Here is an 18,752-nt window from a genome sequence, read left to right as displayed (position 1 = left end):
CATCCCTTGATATAATTATTTTCTTCGAGTTCTTGGAATCAATTAGACGATAATCTTTCGTTTCGGTAGAATAACCTACGAATATCAGTTCTTGACTCTTAAGCTCAAGCTTCTTAATACGCTCCTTAGGTATGTGTACAAAAGCAGCACATCCGAACACTTTTAGGTGCTTTATGTCCATTTTCCTTCCGGTCCACAGTTCAATCGGAGATTGGTTATCGGGTAGATTTCTGCAAGGCCAGTAATTCTTCAGGTATATTGCAGTGTTGATTGGTTCACCCCAGTATAAAAAGTTTAAACCAGCCTCAGTCATCAAGCAGCGGCCGATTTCGATTAGAGTCTTGTTCGCTCGTTCTGCCCTTCCATTTTGTTGTGACGTATAAGGACAACTTGACTCATGTCGAATACCATTTTTAATGAGAAACTCAGCGAACTCTCTTTTTTTATACTCTTTTCCATTGTCCGTCCTGATGCACTTGATAGATTCTCCAGTTTGATTCTCCATCATAATCTTAAATTCTTTGAAGATTGGCAAAACTTCATCTTTGGATTTCAAGAAATATCCAAAAATCATTCTACTGTAGTCATCAATCAGCGTCAACAAGTATCTAGCTCCACTTATAGACGGGACGTGCATAGGGCCACACAAATCAAAGTGGACAAGTTCTAATTTTTTGGATGCTCTCTTTTCAGAAATTAGGAAAGGCTTTCTACTGTGCTTTCCAAGAATACATGATTCACAGGAACTTAGTGGATCTCCTGAAAAATTTGTATAGTTTCCCAGACTTTTCATAAGTTGATTCATACCTTGCTCATTTATGTGACCCAAACACTTGTGCCAAAGATCCTTTGATTTTTGTACCGTCAACATGGCAGATTCCTCGACTTTAGGCTCTGGATTAATAGTTGCAGTAAGGACTTTGATTTCTCTGGACGCATCAATCCTTCCTGGTAATAGGGTTTCAGCATCTTGCTGCATCTTGCTGCATGCTGCAAACAGCATCAGCAATTTGAAGACCCCATCAGACTTCGAACCAGTGGCGATTACTTCTCCTTCGACTCGACACGCATCCTTCAAGAAAATCTTGCATTTATTTCCTGAAAAAACTACAACTAGACCTTTATCAGTTATTTTGCCGACGGACAATAGGTTAGCTGCCAAATTGGGTATATATATAACGTCTTTTACATCCTTAATTATACCATTACAGTTTAATATTAACTTTACGTTTCCAGTTCCATTAGTAGGTATAATAGCTTCATCAGCACAAGTAACTCCTTTACTGAGTGTTGAAGCATCGAGATCATTAAACCAATCTTCTCGCATAGTCATATGAGTAGACGAACAACTATCTAACATCCAAACTTCGTCAGAATTTATTTCAGTAGACATTGTCGTCAGTTTAGTCGATATCGCCCAATTTTCACCATTTTTGGATTCCGAATCTTGCTGTTTCTTGTCCTGTGTCTTGGCGTTATTCTTTGATTTCTTCGAACCTTCTTTGGATTTCTTACAATCACTCGCCTTGTGTCCAATGCCTCCGCATTTGAAGCATTCAAACTTGAACTTCTTCTGCTCTGTATGTTTTGTAGCAAGGGCGGTTTCTAAAGCGGATGTAGCCTGTGTAGGAGTCTGCTAACGCAAACTCTCATGCATCAATTTCTCCATGATGTCTTCACTGGTGACCTTCTCCTTGGTATTATCCAGAATTTGTACTATACCATCAAATTGTTTCGGTAGACTTCGCATGATGATCGAACCTAATATCCTCTACCAACTATCCTCTACAGGTGCGTCAATATCGGCAAGCTGTTGATGAGTCAAAAAGTTAATCTTATCCAGATAATCTCGCATATTTGCACACTCTTTGTAGGAAAACTTCCACAACTCCGTTTGAAGATTAATACGCCTTGACCAACATTTAGTTTTATACTGCTTACTGAGGTTGGACCATGCATCCCTCGCAGTCTTGGCGTTTTTTACGTGAACTATGCACTGTGGTTCAAAAAGCAGGTTTATAGTAGTCCTGGCATCTTCATCATCTTCTGGTTTAACACCTGTCAAAATGAGGTTACTTTCGGTATCCTTTGGGATATTCGCACAAGTCCAGAGACGATCATGTCTAAGCAGATTTTCTACTTGGAACTTTCAAATCGTTGATAGTTTTCAGTCCCCTTTAACTTGGCAATCTGTATTCCATCCAGTGCCGATGTTTGCGTTCTAACCTTACTTTCTTCGTTCCCTTGCATGTCGCTATGTAACCCTTCAAACGTTGCATAGCTCTTATTTCCTTTCTGCCAATACGCTTAAAGACAATATATTAATAAGCCTCGTGGTCGTTTAACTTGTATAAGCAAAATACTTTGTAAGAAGTATTCACAAACAAACCACACTTACAATAGCTCAGATATTTCCCGAAATTATATCTTCACTCGTAATTTCGCCATTACTGATGGGCCTATAATCTGAAGTTAATTATCTTGAGTGAAGAAATACACGCTTATTATGATATATATATCAATTAAATATATTTAGAGAAAGGAAAGACCAAACAATACTTTTACAAGAAAGAAGGTATTCACTTCTGATTACAAACATAATAAAGTTAGAACGAACTGACTGACAAAGTAAGAAATGGCGGTAACAGAATAGCCAACTTATATAACTAGCGACATCTTAACAACAAAGTTAAATCGATTATCGATTTAAATATGTTGAATTTACTGTTCCAACGGAAAACTGTGTTTCAAGAACAACTAATAATCGGCGCATTCTCGTTGAAATTTTCATATTTTCACCCTGACCTACTGTAATAATTCTGAAAAAGAGAAGACACGTATTTTTTGGTTTGGGCCTACTTTATAATTCATTTTTTTTAACCTTTTTATAATTATACAAATTTTATTGAAAATTATGAAATTTTTTAGACCTCTTCGAGCATGGCAAGATTTTTTTTCGAAAAATTCTATTTTATTGAAGTTTTTAAAATCACTGTCGCATGTCGGAAATATTGATCGTAGGCCCAAACCAAAAAATACGTGTCTTCTCTTTTTTAGAATACTTCTCGGAAATAAATTGTCAAAATTATTGCAGTAGGTCAAGGTAAAAATGTGAAAATTTTACCTTGACCTACTGCAATATATATATATATATATATATATATGTATATATTGTATATATATATATATATATATATATATATATATATATATATATATATTGTATATGACTCAATATCTAATAAATTAATTCATATTTACATTTCAAAATTGTTATTGATTTTTAAAGGCAATAATAGCGTTCGAAACCGGTTTTGTTCCACCAAATATCAATTATACATCACCACGAAACGATATAGATGCCTTAATAAATGGAACTGTTCATATCGTCGAAAAACCAATGCCACTTAAAAACGGTTACATAGGTATCAATTCTTTCGGTGTCGGGGGATCTAACGTTCACACGTTATTAAAGTGGAACTTCAAACAAAAAGTTAACAATAGAGCGCCGATTGATGCTTTGCCAAGACTTGTAATATTATCTGGGAGTACTGAAGAATTAGTGAAGTTGTTCTTAAACGACGTTAGTAGACATTTTAAAAGCCATCTCAACATTTATTTGAGTAATTAAACATTATATCGTACTATCACACATATAGTACTTAACAAATTTTTGATTATCTAGGTCGCTAATCGTCCGATAAATATAGAATATATTCGTTTACTACACGATGTCCATGCGGACAGAATAGACGGTCACTCTTGGAGAGGATTCACTATACTGAATACTTTGGAACCAGATTCAATAAAGGAAATTCAAAATTGTGAGAATGCGAAAAGACCTGTTTGGTTTATATTTTCTGCTTTAGGCTCGCAATGGCCAGGAATGGGTATATATATTTAATATTCCATACTTTATTTATACAGTAACATTTAAATAATAATATACACTTTTAATTAAAATCAGGTCGAAACTTATTAAAATTTCATGTCTTTGCAAATGCGATAAAAATGTGCGATGTTACTTTAAAACCATATAGCATAAGTGTCGCTGATATTTTGACAAAGACAGACGAAAAAGTGTGCGAAGACGCGTTGTATGCTTTTGTTGGCATTGTCGCTATTCAGGTAAAATATTATACTTTGAAGTTATAAAATAGTGTTATATATACTATATGTTTATTGATGAAGTGATTAATTTAAATTCTTTTTATGTCGATTTATCATATCAGAATTATTACCTTATATACAGTGGCAATTAAAAGTGCAGATTTTTTTTCCATATTTTGGGTTTAGGAAAAACGAACAAAAAAATGATTAACTTTAAAGAGAATAACATATTTTACTATGAATAAACGTTGTTAATGATAAAAAATAGCGTGTATATATAACTATTTCTTTATTTAACAAAAAGCAAAAAACGCATGATTATAAATATCTGAACATCAAGTTACTTCAAATCAAAAAATTAATTGAATCACTAGAAAATACTAAAAAAAAAATAATAGTAATATTTAATATTTGGTAACCATGCCCTTAAAAGTAATGACTGCTACGTAACGACGTGGCATTGACTCGATTAAGTGGGTGGTTGTGTCTCGAGGTATCTTTTCCTATTCTTCACTTAAAGTCTTGAATAAACCTTGTTTATTTGAATGTTTCTTGTTGGCTACTCGGCGACCAAATTTATCCCAAAAATGCTCAATAGGATTTAAGTCTTTAGACTGAACAGACCATTCAAAAACTCGCACTTTTTTGGCAGACAAATACTGTGATACAATCTTTGACGTGTGTTTTGGATCTCTATCGTATTGAAAGATCCATCCATGAGGCATATTATCCTTGGCGTAAGGAAGCATTTGCTTGCCCAGTATGTCCTCATACACGAAGCAATTTATCATACGGTGAGGGTGGAGTCATGGTCTGGAGAGCCTTGTTGTATGAAGAAATGGGTCTGTTTATAGTAAAAATTGAAGGTGTGATGATTTGCTTCTTGTATGAAGACATACTGGGCAAGCAAATACTTACTTACGCCAAGGATAATATGCCTCATGGATAGATCTTTCAACATGATAGAGATCCAAAACACACTTTAAAGATCGTATCACAGTCTGCCAAAAAAGTGTAAGTTTTCGAATGGTCTGCTCAGTCTGAAGAAAATCCTATTGAGCATTTTTGTGATAAATTTGGTCGCCGAGTAGCCAATAAAAAACATTTAAATAAACAAGGTTTATTCAAGACTTTAAGTAAAGAATAGAAAAAAATTCTTCGAGACACATTCATCCACTTAATCGAGTCAATGCCACATCGTTACGCAGCAGTCATTATTTCTAAAGGCATGGTAAATATTAACTATTACTATTGTTTTTTAAGTATTTTCTAGTGTTTCAGTTAATTTTTGTAATTTTGTAAAGTAACTTGAAATTCCTGGCCCGATACTTATAATCATGTGTTTTTTGCTTTTTGTCAAATAAAGAAATAATATTATATGCTATTTTTTATTATTAACAACATTTACTCATAGTAAAATATGTTATTCTCTTTAAAGTTAATCATTTTTTGCTTCCTCATAGAGGAAGCTTTGTTTTCATGAAAACAATTTTTTGGAGTTGTCGCTGCCAATGTGTTTAGAATGTTCTAAAACGTCGAAAAATACACTTTTTAAAAAATATCTGTGTGTGTGTGTGTGTGTGTGTGTGTACACCTTGTAAATGGGTGTGGTTGCTCTAACTTCCGTAAATTCGGAGATATCGGTCTCAATTTTTTTTTTAAATGTAGAGTGTCATTAAAGGAAGGTTGGTATTGAATTTGGCGAAGAGAGAGAGAGAGATCGGTGAAGAAGTTTACTTTTTATAAAATGTTGAAGTTTTTGAGAAATGTTTGTGGTAGCTATAACTTCCACAAATTTTGAGATATCGGGCTATTTCTAAATTTTATTATCTTTTTCGGTCTTTTTTATCCCTATTTCATATATAATTCTTTAAGATTTGGTTGATTAGACCGAGCTTTATAAGGTTTCCATGTACGTACGGATTCCCCGAAATTTTAAATGTTAGTAACTCAAGAACTAATCTGGTGTACGTAAGTCCTCCCGACATCCACCTTAGGGAGGCGATACACATTAGGCTTTTTCACCCTCTCCCTCCGTAAAAAAAACTCTAACTTTCGGAATTTTTGAGATACCGGGCTCAATTTTTTGTTAAATGTAGAATATCTCTCTCTCTCTCTCTCTCTCTCTCTACCCGGATCCTAAAGTCCAATAGGATGGTACCCAGAAGAAGATTGAGCCCGTAAAATTATTGTAAAAATTAAAAATAAAAATAAAAAAGTGTACAAATTAGGAATTTGCACATTGCTTCCTCACCATTTTTAAGTGTGCAAATTATGAATTTGCACATTGCTTTATTTCACTCATAAAGCTTCCTCTGAGGAAGCTAAAAACTAATAAATACTAATAATTATACACACAGAAAAATATCGTTCTACAGCCAAGAAAAGCAATTACTCATTTTATTTTATTTGGTTTGAGTAATAGTTTTCTTCAACAAAGAATATTTTCTTAATATTAGTTTTAAGATATACTTATCATAAGTATTAGAAAAGCTTATCATCATGTGCTTAAAAGAAGAATTTATTCTTCTTTCAAGTATATTCTGAAACTTTATCTAAGAAAAGCAACATAAGCTTGATTTGAATATTTACTGATTCTTTAGGTAAGAATATGAAATACTTGGCTGTATAGAACAACATTCTTCTAGGTTAGGAGGTTTTCATGCGCGGTCCGGAGGGGTACAGTTTAGAATATTAAAATTCCTGTCATCAGGTGGACTCGAACCCGTTCCTCGTGGTTATGAGTCTGATACTTTATTACTAGGCCACATCTCTGATTATATTCTTAGTGCTGCAGTATCTAGTTTTGACAGAAGTGATTCATTGATTTCAAGTATATTCTGTAAACTTTATCTAAGAAAAGCCACATAAGCTTGATTTGAATATTTACTGATTCTTTAGGTAAGAATATGAAATACTTGAAATCAATGAATCACTTCTATGAAAACTAGATACTGCAGCACTAAGAATATAATCAGAGATGTGGCCTAGTGATAAAGTGTCAGACTCATAACCACGAGGAACCGGGTTCGAGTCCACCTGAGGACAGGAATTTTTATATTCTAAACTGTACCCCTCCGCACCGCGCACGAAAACCTCCTAACCTACATTCCACTTAGGAACTAAAGAATTAAAGAAAATTAAATAAATAAAAATAATATTAATTGTAATCATCAAGAATACAAATTCTTTTTTGAAGTAAACGATTATTCTAGATGAATAAAATTTTTACTTGATTCAAATAACGGATAAACTTCTCTCAAGAAAATGTGATATCTTTATTGAAGTATATGCTTCTCTTCCGTGGACTCTATATTGTAAGTAAACAGAATGTTCGTATTAATTTAATATTCTTGTTTCAAGTACTAAACTTGCTAAGATCTAGAATATGTTTTGAGTAAATGTGATACTTATGACGACTTTATGGTAGATTTGCTCATATATGAACTTATCAAATACTTGAAGCAAGTAATATTAACTTGTAGGTAGTATATATTTTTCTGTGTGTACAACAAATAAAATACAAGTTTCTTCATAAGAGGAAGCTTTATGAGCGAAACAAAGCAATGTGCAATTTCCTAATTTGCACACTTAAAAATGGTGAGAAAGCAATGTGCAAATTCCTAATTTGCACACTTTTTTGTTCATTTCTTCTAAACTCAAAATATGGGAAAAAATCTGCCTGGCCCGAAACTTTTGATCGCCACTGTAAGTACATTTATTTTATCGCAATTCATTGGTTTATTAAAAATAAATTCTTTAAAGTGATTCAATTATAAAATTATTTGTATAAATTTGTAGATTGGCTTAGTAGATCTTCTAACATCATTAGGAATTATTCCGGATTACATGATTAGTCACTCTGCTGGTGAACTTGGTTGCGCGTACGCCGATGGATGTCTCACCACTGAACAAGCCATTTTGTCAGCATATTTTATTGGTTTGGCGTGTACTGAAGGAAAAATAATTCGTAGCTCTATGGCAATTGTCAGTTGTGATTACGAATGTCTTAAAAACATGTGTCCAGTGGATATTGAAATAATATGCTGCAACAGTGAGAATTGCAGCGTTGTGAGCGGACCCACAGAATCCGTGCAAGAATTTATGAAAAAATTACAGGTAGTATTGAATAGCTCTCGTATCTCATAAGTGGATGGAAAACTTCGCTTAATGATCTTCAAATATCGAATTCTTAAATTCAAGATATAATTTGCCACACCTGCATATATTAAATTTGTACTTTTGTATTATCAGATTAATAATATTCACGTGAAAAAGATACACTGCAATGTTCCGTATCACAGTTCTTATCTCGAATCTGTGGAAATTCAACTTTTGTTTAATTTGAACAAAGTAATATCACGGCCGAAGGAACGGAGTCCAAAGTGGGTCAGCACTTCCATACCTCGCACCGAATGGTTCACCTCAGCGTCAAAATTGTCATCGGCGGACTATCATACACATAGTATATTAAGTACCGTTCTCTTTGAACAAACAACGCATCTAATTCCAAGTAACGCAGTCACTATCGAAATCGCGCCACACGCCGTTCTGCAGCACGTTCTGAAAGAATCCTTGCGTCCAGAAGTGACGAATGTGGTATTGAGTCGACGCACTAAACAAAATATCGATGTAATTTTACAAGGAATTGGAAGGCTTTATAACTGTGGCTTACAGCCGAAAGTTGCTAATTTATACCCGCCAGTGGAATTTCCTGTTAGTCGAGGAACTCCTATGATTTCTCCATCGATCAGGTATAAGATATTATTTGAAATCGCAATTTAGATATTACCTACATAAGAAAAAAGATACCTATATATATGCACTATTGTTCAAAAGTTTAGAAGCACGACTTTATTAAGAAAAACAATAGTGGTGCCAATACTTCTAAAAAAAAACGTCATATGTGAGAAACTTTAGTGTGTGTTGTGACTATTGAACACAGTATTATTGTTTCTAATCATTTTCCAAGAAAAAATTTTATGTATAGAATTTTATTGACACCACTGTTATTTTTCTTAAAAAGATAGTGTTTCCAAACTTTTGAACAGTATATATGTTACGGGAAATTTGATTAATTCGGTAATTATACATAATGGCCGGGCAATACACATAATTCTCGCTTCTTTCGGGACATTTGAATAATAAAAGCAAAAATGTTCAAATTAATTAAACTGACCGGTCATTATGCATAATGCCCACAGACAAGTGGGAAATGTGATTAACATATTAAAATATTCAATAAATAATTCTTCGCCAGTGGTATAATAATAAAAACGAGATTTTGTTTCAATGTATTAAAACGACGTTTCGACCCGTGCTTTGGGTCCTTATCAAGTTACAATATAGCAATGCTGGAACAACACAAATGTTTGTGTTAAACAACAATAATGTACAAAGGTAGAGGTATAAATCTAAAACTTACATAATTGCGCGTCAAATTATAAATCTAACAATCATCGTTGTAATGTGGTCCGAGAAACATGACCGTAGCGAACAGAGCCCGGAGAGCGGCTGCCGAAGATTGAACAGAGATCCGATAAGAAAAATCACTTCGAATCTCAATAGTTTAGTTAAATCATGGCTGAACAACGACATTATTGACGCGAGAGTTTATAACGCACTAAATTGTACGAATGGCAACCTTCCACGTTGCTATGGGCTCCCGAAGATCCATAAGGAGGGTTACCCGCTGCGTATAATTGTATCGGCCATTGGAAGCCCCTTATATAATATTGCTTCCTATCTACATAATATCCTCAACAAGAAAATCACGAAACCGATTTCTCATGTTAAGGACAGCTGGTCGTTTGTGGAGAGCATCAAGCGACGGTGCATCCCTCCCGACCACGTCCTAGTCTCTCTCGACGTTGTTGCGCTGTTTACCAACATACCCACGGATCTCGTTTTAACCGGAATTAGGAAGAGGTGGGATGCAATATCGGGGGGGACTCGGATGAATCTTGATCAGTTCCTACACGCTGTCAAGTTGGTTCTCGGTTCCACCAGTTTTTCTTTTAACGGCGAATTCTACGAGCAGATCTTCGGCAGCCCAATGGGTTCTCCCCTCTCTCCGATCTTGGCTGATATGGTCATGGATGACTTAGAAAGTTGTTGCCTTCGCCCTTTTGGCTCTCGTGTTACAATATTCCATCGTTATGTTGATGACATTTTTATGTGTATTCCGAGAGCAATACTTGATGACGTTGTCACTGCGTTTAATAACTATCATCCTCGGCTCAAATTCACGTATGAATTGGAAAAGAATAACTGCCTGAGTTTTTTAGACACGATGGTTTTTAGACACGATAATCGATTAATTACGAACTGGTATCGAAAGCCTACGTTTTCGGGCCGTTACATAAATTATTTCTCTAGTCATCCGCAGAAATACAAAATAAACACGATCCTTAATTTAGTCGACCATGCTTTACTTCTGTCAGATGAACAGTTTCACGATGACAACATCTCCTTCGTGAAATCCATTCTGTCTAACAATTGTTTCCCTGATGCGCTTGTGAATAAACATATTCGGAGGAGACGGGCGGAAATTAATGTACGTTTGAGTAATGTCAACGGTTCCGTCAATGTTGACAGAGAGCGCAGCATCCCAGATCTAAAATATTACGTGCCAATTCCTTATGTAAAAGCCTTTAGTGAAGGCTTACGAAGGACCTTCGGCAATTACGGTGTAAACACCTTATACACTGTACCTAAAAAATTAGACGCGATGATTAAAAAAGGAAAGGACAGATTGGATGATAAGAAATGTACGGGCGTTGTCTATAAACTCGAGTGTTCTGGATGTAGCGCTTGTTATATCGGTCAAACCAAAAGACATCTGGAGACCCGCATTAAAGAACACTGTGCGGACATTAACAAGCGTCCCAACCAGCACTCAGTTGTCAGTAAGCACAGATTAGATTTTGACCACAATTTCAAGTGGCAAGATGTAAAAATTTTACATAAAGAACCTAATCTGAAAAAACGTGAAATTGCCGAAATGCTGTTTATCAAAAAACATACTGATTCTATTAACTCGCAAAAAGACACGGAAAATCTACCATTAGTCTATGACCGTATTATATCTTCGCTTTGAAATTTGACATCTATATTATCGGTGTTAGTTCGCGTCTATTTATTTTGTATATGTCAGTCGCTCTCCGGGCTCTGTTCGCTACGGTCATGTTTCTCGGACCACATTACAACGATGATTGTTAGATTTATAATTTGACGCGCAATTATGTAAGTTTTAGATTTATACCTCTACCTTTGTACATTATTGTTGTTTAACACGAACATTTGTGTTGTTCCAGCATTGCTATATTGTAACTTGATAAGGACCCAAAGCACGGGTCGAAACGTCGTTTTAATACATTGAATTGATTGCCAGTCAGGCCGACAAAATCTCGTTTTTAATATTAAAATATCTTTCTAAAAAGAATGGCAGTCTGTCTATAATTTCAACTTTCTTACTTACGATGAGTTCATGCACTAAAATATTTTATATTTTGTGTTTAAGAGTATGTTTATAATACTTTCTCTTTTCTCAAACGTTTTTTACGTTTAGATGATCGACTAACTTATCTTGTTTAATACCACCTCTACTTAGACGAGCTTGTAAAGCGCGCCACGAACCCATGTGGCACCTCGTTTTGCGTGAAAAGTGTATGCGTGGAGGCAGTAGGTTCCGCCCCCCTGCGGGGGGCTTCACTATTATTAAACTAGCCACATATAGTGTGCCTTCAAAGTACATGCGTGGGCTTTCCACGCGTGGAAAGTTGTATCATGTGGCACCTCGTTTTGCGTGGAAAGTGTATGCGTGGAGGCAGTAGCCCGAGAAAAAATAATTTTGACTAATTATATATGATCATACATTATTGTTTATATGATCAGATCCGAAAATTGGCCAGGTCTGACCATGCATGCTCATACAAAATCATATAGACGGTCATATCTATTCATATTTGACCATTAAAATATAAAAATATAAAATTTATTTTTTTCGTTAAACATTATTTTATTGCCGAAAATCTTTATTATGTGCAAGCTTAATTAATTAAATTTATATTGTACTTGAAAAATTTGCTGACCACCGCTGGATTTGAACCTGGAACCCCTGGATCTTGAGTCAGTCACCTTACGTACTGTGCTACAACGTTAATTAATAAAGACGTTTCGTATTGTACTACATATGTTACACTTATTGTTAGCAGATGTACGGAAGGTGTCAGACATAGATACTGTATAGTTATCTAACAATATAATTTAATTCCACAAAAATGTAACAAATAATTGGATTAAAAATTATATTTTTCCGTAGTTTTTTCCGTAGTAGTAGATTGTTTTGTGTGCCGATTGATATTGGAACATGTGTTTTACCTGGGTTCATGCACTCGGTTCTTCTTGGGATAGTAAAACAACTTATTAAATTGTGGTTTGATAAAAAAGGTCCTTGGAATATTAAAAAAAAAGAGTAAAGATATTGATAATTTTATCACAAGTATACGACCACTTCAATCATTTTGTCGATTACCAAGACCTTTAACATATTATCAATTTCATAATGCATCCGAAAATTACAATTTTTTGTTATTTTATTCTCTTATAGCTCTTATTGATCATTTGCCTAATGAATATTTTCAGCACTGGATGATGTTAGTTATAGCATTGTTTAATTTACTTCAAAATCAAATTACACAGTTTGATCTTAAACAATCAGATATTTTACTTAAATTATAATTATTTGTGAAACAATTTGAAAAACTGTACGGCATGGAACGGATCAAGTTCTAACTATAATAGGCTTATCGTATAGCTAATTGGACCAATTTTATATATAGTAAAAGTGTTTTTATTTTTTCGTATATATATATATATATATAACTTCGTTGTTTATTGAATATATATATAAATATAAATATGAGCGCCGCGTGTGTGTATGTGTGTGTGTGTGTGTGTGTATGTATATGTATATATGTGATATATGTACATGATACCCTGAAGATATATATATTATATAGTCATACATGAATTCATATATACAGTCAGGTATGAGTCAGGCTTGATTAGGTCTAATCATATATGAATCTGTACCTACTCATACGAATTAGAATATATTAGTCATATCAGCATAGAAATGGTCAGATCTAAATACGCACAATTATATATAGATATATATCTAGTTATATATAAATTTACATATAGTCAGGTGCGAGTTCATATTAGCCAGTCATGATTAGATAGAATCATACATAGATTTAAATATAGTCATATATGAATTCATATACAGTCTGGTATGAGTCAGGCTTGATTAGGTCTAATCATATATGAATCTGTACCTACTCATACGAATTAGAATATATTAGTCATATCAGCATAGGAATGGTCAGATCTAATCATATATGGATCCATATATAATCATACAAGAAGCAAGATGTAAATATACATGATCATAAATATACCCATATATATTCATTTATGATTCTATACATAATCATATACAATTATATATGATTAGTCAAAATTATTTTTTCTCGGGAGGTTCCTTTGTCGCTGTCGCTGTCGCTATCGCTATCGCCTATTGTGCAAGGGGCTTAATATTGCCGGGAAAATCAACTTAGTCTAGTCGCCAGGTCGATTGAGCATTTTTTTCAAGGTTGATGGCTTTTGTTAATGTTTTTTTTATGTTTTTTGGGTCGTAGAACAAGAATCTGTAAATAGTTTTTTCGTAAGTCGATGCAATAAAAAGTTATTAACAATTTATTTGTTTAAATTGCCCTAGCGATCAAACTATACATTCTATAAAAAAATGAACTGGAGAAAATTTGTTCCTCTTTTCACGACGAACAAAATAGCGTTTGAATTTTTCCAAAATCTTGATTATTTACGGAAATATGTCAATTTTTAGGTAATTACTGCCTACGCGTCGCGGCGTACCCTAGGCGTGCGCGCTCGCGCTCAATTGTACCACATGAGTTTTGCTCCTTTAATTTTAGGCGTGTTTTTGCAAGTTCAGACTTTCAATTGTTTTAACGATACAATTGAGCGCGAGCGCGCACGCCTAGGGTATGCCGCGACGCGTAGGCAGTAATTACCTAAAAATTGACATATTTCCGTCAATAATAAAGATTTTGGAAAAATTCAAACGCCCTTTTGTTCGTCGTGAAAAGAGGAACAAATTTTTTCTAGTTCATTTTTTTATAGGATGTATAGTTTGATCGCTAGGGCAATTTAAACAAATAAATTGTTAATAACTTTTTATTGCATCGATTTACGAAAAAACTATTTACAGATTCTTGTTCTACGACCCAAAAAACATAAAAAAACATTAACAAAAGCCATCAACCTCGAAAAAAATGCTCAATCGACCTGGCGCATGGCGACTAGACTAACTCAAATTAGGTGATTTATCAAAATGACCATTTAGCATTGGGAAATATGCATAATGACCGGGAAATTTGATTAATTCTTCTCTATTAATCATTTTGACCGAACAAATTGGGAATTATGCATATTAGCCGGCCATTATGTATAATTCCCAATTTTTCATATTTCCCGTAACATATATAGTGTATATGTTCATAATGTACTAGCTTGAGCTGTCCGGCGTTGCCAGTCGCAGAATCCGTGAAAACACATTTTACCCTTTTCATTTCGTTAGGGGTCGAATTTTTAAAAATCCCTTCTTAGTGGGTGCTTACGTCACGGAAGGAATATACTCCCTGAATTTCATGTTACTAGATTTAGGGGTTTGGGCTGGGCGTTGATATATACAGGGTAATTGAGGAGGAATTTGCAATATTCCGGGAAATAATAGTATTGATGATTCTAAGCAAAAAGGATCATATAAACATGAGTCCTATTAAAGGCCAATTAACACGAGAAGCTCGTTAAAACTAAATACACTCATTCTGTAATAATTTAGTCCTCGATTAAATTGTTTACTTGATAAGAAATCGTTGCTGCTGCTCGACATCGATTAAACAGTTTAGTCAATGTAAAGTCGATAGTATGCGCCTAGCCTAAGATTGTTATAGGCAATAGAACAAACAACTAACTAACTACTCACAACTGCATGTCGTTGTCAGTCTTTGTCTTTCATTTCTATCCCTTCATATGCATGGTGCCCTTTTCACGTTATAACCAGATGATCTCGGTAACCGTTAGGAATAAGGCCCATGTTCATATTGTTGCGCTATGCTCCGCAATCTTACTTGCGTTTGCGCCGCGCACTCCCGGACTCGCGTAAATAATTACTCTCACAAGAACGGGGATAGAATAGTTTTATTCACTAAATTACAAAACGGCTCGAAAAGCGTGTTGACGTTTCGGAAGCTCGGCTCGGAATCTCCTTGGCGTTGCTAATCAACAACGGGCTCGCTAAGGGACGCTTCACGACCAATGTAACGGGCGACTCGCACGGGCGCAACACTATGATCCTTTTTGTTTAGACTCATCAATACTATTACCCCCCCCCCCCGGAATATTGCAGATTCCTCCTCAATCACCCTGTATGTTTGTATATATGTATATATATATATATATATATATATATATGTATATATATATATATATATATATATATATATATCTAATGTGACATTACAAAATGCTTGTTTATACATAATAAAATTATACATATATATATATATATGTATAATTTTATTATGTATAAACAAGCATTTTGTAATGTCACATTAGATATATATATATATATATATATATGGGACGTTCCACGTCAACCGGATCAGTGCTGCGGCCAAAATTTAAAGCGACGAAAAAATACGTATGAGGTCTCAATTTAAAGCTTGAACAAAGAGCTACAAAAAGCCATATGCGCCTTAGCAAAAATCAAGATGGCGACGTCAATATGGCGGCCATAAACTCAAAATTTTTGATCAATCAACCGGCTCAGTGCTGCCGCCAAAATGTTCAGCGACAAATAAATTCGTATAAGGGCTTATTTTGAAGCTCGAACTGAAAACTTTTCGAAGAAATCAACTTTTCTCACATGTGTTATTGTTAACATACATTAATAACTTTTATATGTACTTACCGATTACAATATAGCAAAACTGCAACCGTGTGTTTGCATTTTGCACTCATCCCTACTTTGCAACTACATTTTGCGGATGATATTTTCCCTGGTTTCAATATCACTATGTTTATTTCGTGAGGTGCACCTTTAACATCTGACATTTGAAGGCAATATGCAGTTAAATGCCATTTGTCATCATCTTGAGAGGTTATCCCGCATGTTAATAAATGTCCAAAGCACAACAAAATTTTCTCCTTCCATGAAATTCCTTGAGGAAGGGGTGCACTGTGCAAATGCACATATTTTTTTTATATTTAAGTACATATTTTTATCACACGCGTTTAAAAGGCACGATAAACCACCTCAGATCATATGTTTGCGTACAATTTTCAGGAATAGGCCAGCCATCTTGGCCTTGTGACGTTACGGCTACGTCACGAGTGAAAATCCCAATATTAGAAACCTCCATAAATCCTTTTGCAACGAGATCCGGTGTTCTTAGAGGCAATAGATACAAATTTTAGTCATAAGTCGGCCATCTTGGATCGCCATTACGTGAATTGCAACCTATCACACCAGATTTGAGATAAGTGACCTTAAAAATCCCTGTCGATCCATTTTCAAACAAATCTGGTGCTTTTTAAGGCTTTTACATCAAATTTTGACGAAAAGTCGGCCATCTTGGATCCGCCATTTTGTGATTTGGAACCTATCACACCAGATTTGAGAGAAGTGACGTTCAAAATCCCTGTCGATAAATTACAAACAAATCTGGTGTTTTTAAAGGCATTGACATCAAATTTTGACGAAAAGTCGGCCATCTTGGACCCGGCATCTTGATTTTTGCAAATGTGCATACGGCTTTTAAAAGTTTTCAGTTCGAGCTTCAAAATAAGCCCTTATACGAATTTATTTGTCGCTGAACATTTTGGCGGCAGCACTGAGCCGGTTGATTGATAAAAAATTTTGAGTTTATGGCCGCCATATTGACGTCGCCATCTTGATTTTTGCTAAGGCGCATATGGCTTTTTGTAGCTCTTTGTTCAAGCTTTAAATTGAGACCTCATACAAATTTTTTCGTCGCTTTCAATTTTGGCCGCAGCACTGCCCATATAGCACAAAATGTTTTCAAAAAATATTTATAAATATTTCTATAAAAATATTGCGAGAAACATTTTAAAATGGTTTTAGGAATATTTTAAAATGGTTTAAAAACCTTTTGTGGTAACTTTTTAAAGAATATTTTAAGAATCTTTTAAAAATATTTTTAAAAACGTTCTTTTTTATCACCCAGATAAAATTTTCTTAAATATTTGAAATGTATTTTTAAAATATTAATTCAAATCTACATATTTATTGTATCATAATCTTGTTTCAAAATATTTAAAAAATATTTTTATTTCTTATTAGTTTTATAATCTTTTTTCAAATATTTTCAAAAATATTTTTGAAATATTATAAAATATTCTTAATTAAAGATGTATGTCGCTTATGTCAAAATAAAGGGATAAAGCTGAAATTTACAGAGATTGTGCACTTATATATCCCAAAAACCTGTGTTAAATTTGCGATCGATTGTCCGACCCGTTTCTGAGATATTTACTTTAAAAGTTACAGAAATTGTATATATATATATATATACTTCCCATGTAAATATCCCAGGTAGCACACATGGTCTTATTGACGTCAATTTAAGATCATATTTCGTCCACGACGTCATATGTCCTTTATATGACGTGTATTTGACGTACTATTGTAGATATGAAAGTATGACGTCATGAAAAGGACATGAATTAGACGTCATTTTAAGACCAAATTTGGTACACGACAATTTTATTTTCATTTTTTGAGTTTTTCTTAATTAAAACAGACCCATACAGCATAGAAGCTTGCAAGACATTGCCAGGAACGTTACAAGTTGCAATGTAATGTTGTAAAGACAATTGCAACATTTCGTTGAAATATTAGAACAACATTGCAGAAATATTATAAGAATAATTGAAAATATAGTAGGTACTATAAACGTTCCGTAAAAACGCCCTTTATAAGGCCCCTTCGGGGCAAATAAAGTACTCTTTGAATTGAATTGAATAGTAGGTACTATAACTTACTCCGTGAACATATATGCACACACATACATAAAGAATAGATTTTTTTTAGATTTGTTTCTTTAAATTTAATTCCTAATTATTTTTCAACTTTGATTCAATTCATTAAATAAATTCTTTATTTTGTCAGGTAGCGTCTTTAGGCGTTATCATGCATGTTGTTAACGTTATTATATTAATATTATATTATGTTAAATATACGAATTTTATATTAATAATTATTGTACATTAATTGTAATTGCGTTATTATTTTTAATATTTACCGGTTATCATTACACAATTTTTGAACACTATAAAGATATGTTATATAGAAGTATAAGCAACAAGGAAGCGTCAGAATCAAAGAATCACCACTAGTCCGTTCGATCATCGATGTCAAGCGACGTTAGGTGCGGTACTGACTCGGATGGGTGACCGCGCGGCTGTATGCACACACGACATATATATAATAAATGTATTTTTTTTGTTTTTCTAAAATTCTTAATTCACAACAG

The 18,752-nt window shown here is 34.1% G+C and overlaps 2 protein-coding genes across 5 annotated transcripts in view; both read left to right on the top strand.

Annotated features, from left to right (window-relative positions):
- The window catches only part of LOC139783628 (fatty acid synthase-like), a 36,310-nt gene that overhangs the window by 10,563 nt on the left and 6,995 nt on the right, over window positions 1-18,752 (top strand). For 3 of the 4 annotated variants that reach the window (XM_071722779.1, XM_071722781.1, XM_071722780.1), the window contains exons 6-10: window positions 3,290-3,583; window positions 3,686-3,890; window positions 3,968-4,128; window positions 7,912-8,229; window positions 8,365-8,864. In XM_071722779.1, coding sequence (XP_071578880.1) covers window positions 3,290-3,583; window positions 3,686-3,890; window positions 3,968-4,128; window positions 7,912-8,229; window positions 8,365-8,864 — 1,478 coding nt within the window. The remainder of the gene's footprint in view (window positions 1-3,289; window positions 3,584-3,685; window positions 3,891-3,967; window positions 4,129-7,911; window positions 8,230-8,364; window positions 8,865-18,752) is intronic. The other variant, XM_071722782.1, reaches the window with a different exon arrangement.
- Window positions 9,892-12,842, top strand: LOC139783634 (uncharacterized). The gene is made up of 2 exons (XM_071722790.1): window positions 9,892-11,355; window positions 11,427-12,842. Exon 1 carries the CDS (start codon window positions 10,067-10,069, stop codon window positions 11,207-11,209), a length of 1,143 nt encoding a protein of 380 aa, XP_071578891.1. The 5' UTR covers window positions 9,892-10,066; the 3' UTR covers window positions 11,210-11,355; window positions 11,427-12,842.

This window comes from Temnothorax nylanderi, unplaced genomic scaffold (assembly GCF_030848795.1).
Source record: "Temnothorax nylanderi isolate EJ_2023f unplaced genomic scaffold, tnyl_v1.0 TNYL_tig0523_pilon, whole genome shotgun sequence".
Classification (NCBI taxonomy): Eukaryota; Metazoa; Arthropoda; class Insecta; order Hymenoptera; family Formicidae; genus Temnothorax; species Temnothorax nylanderi.
The sequence above is the reverse complement of the archived record's forward strand: the minus strand, read 5'-3'. Positions and strand labels throughout refer to the sequence as shown.

Excerpts from the sequence above, each read along its gene's own strand:
- LOC139783634 (XM_071722790.1), top strand. The coding sequence starts at position 10,067 with ATGAATCTTGATCAGTTCCTACACGCTGTCAAGTTGGTTCTCGGTTCC.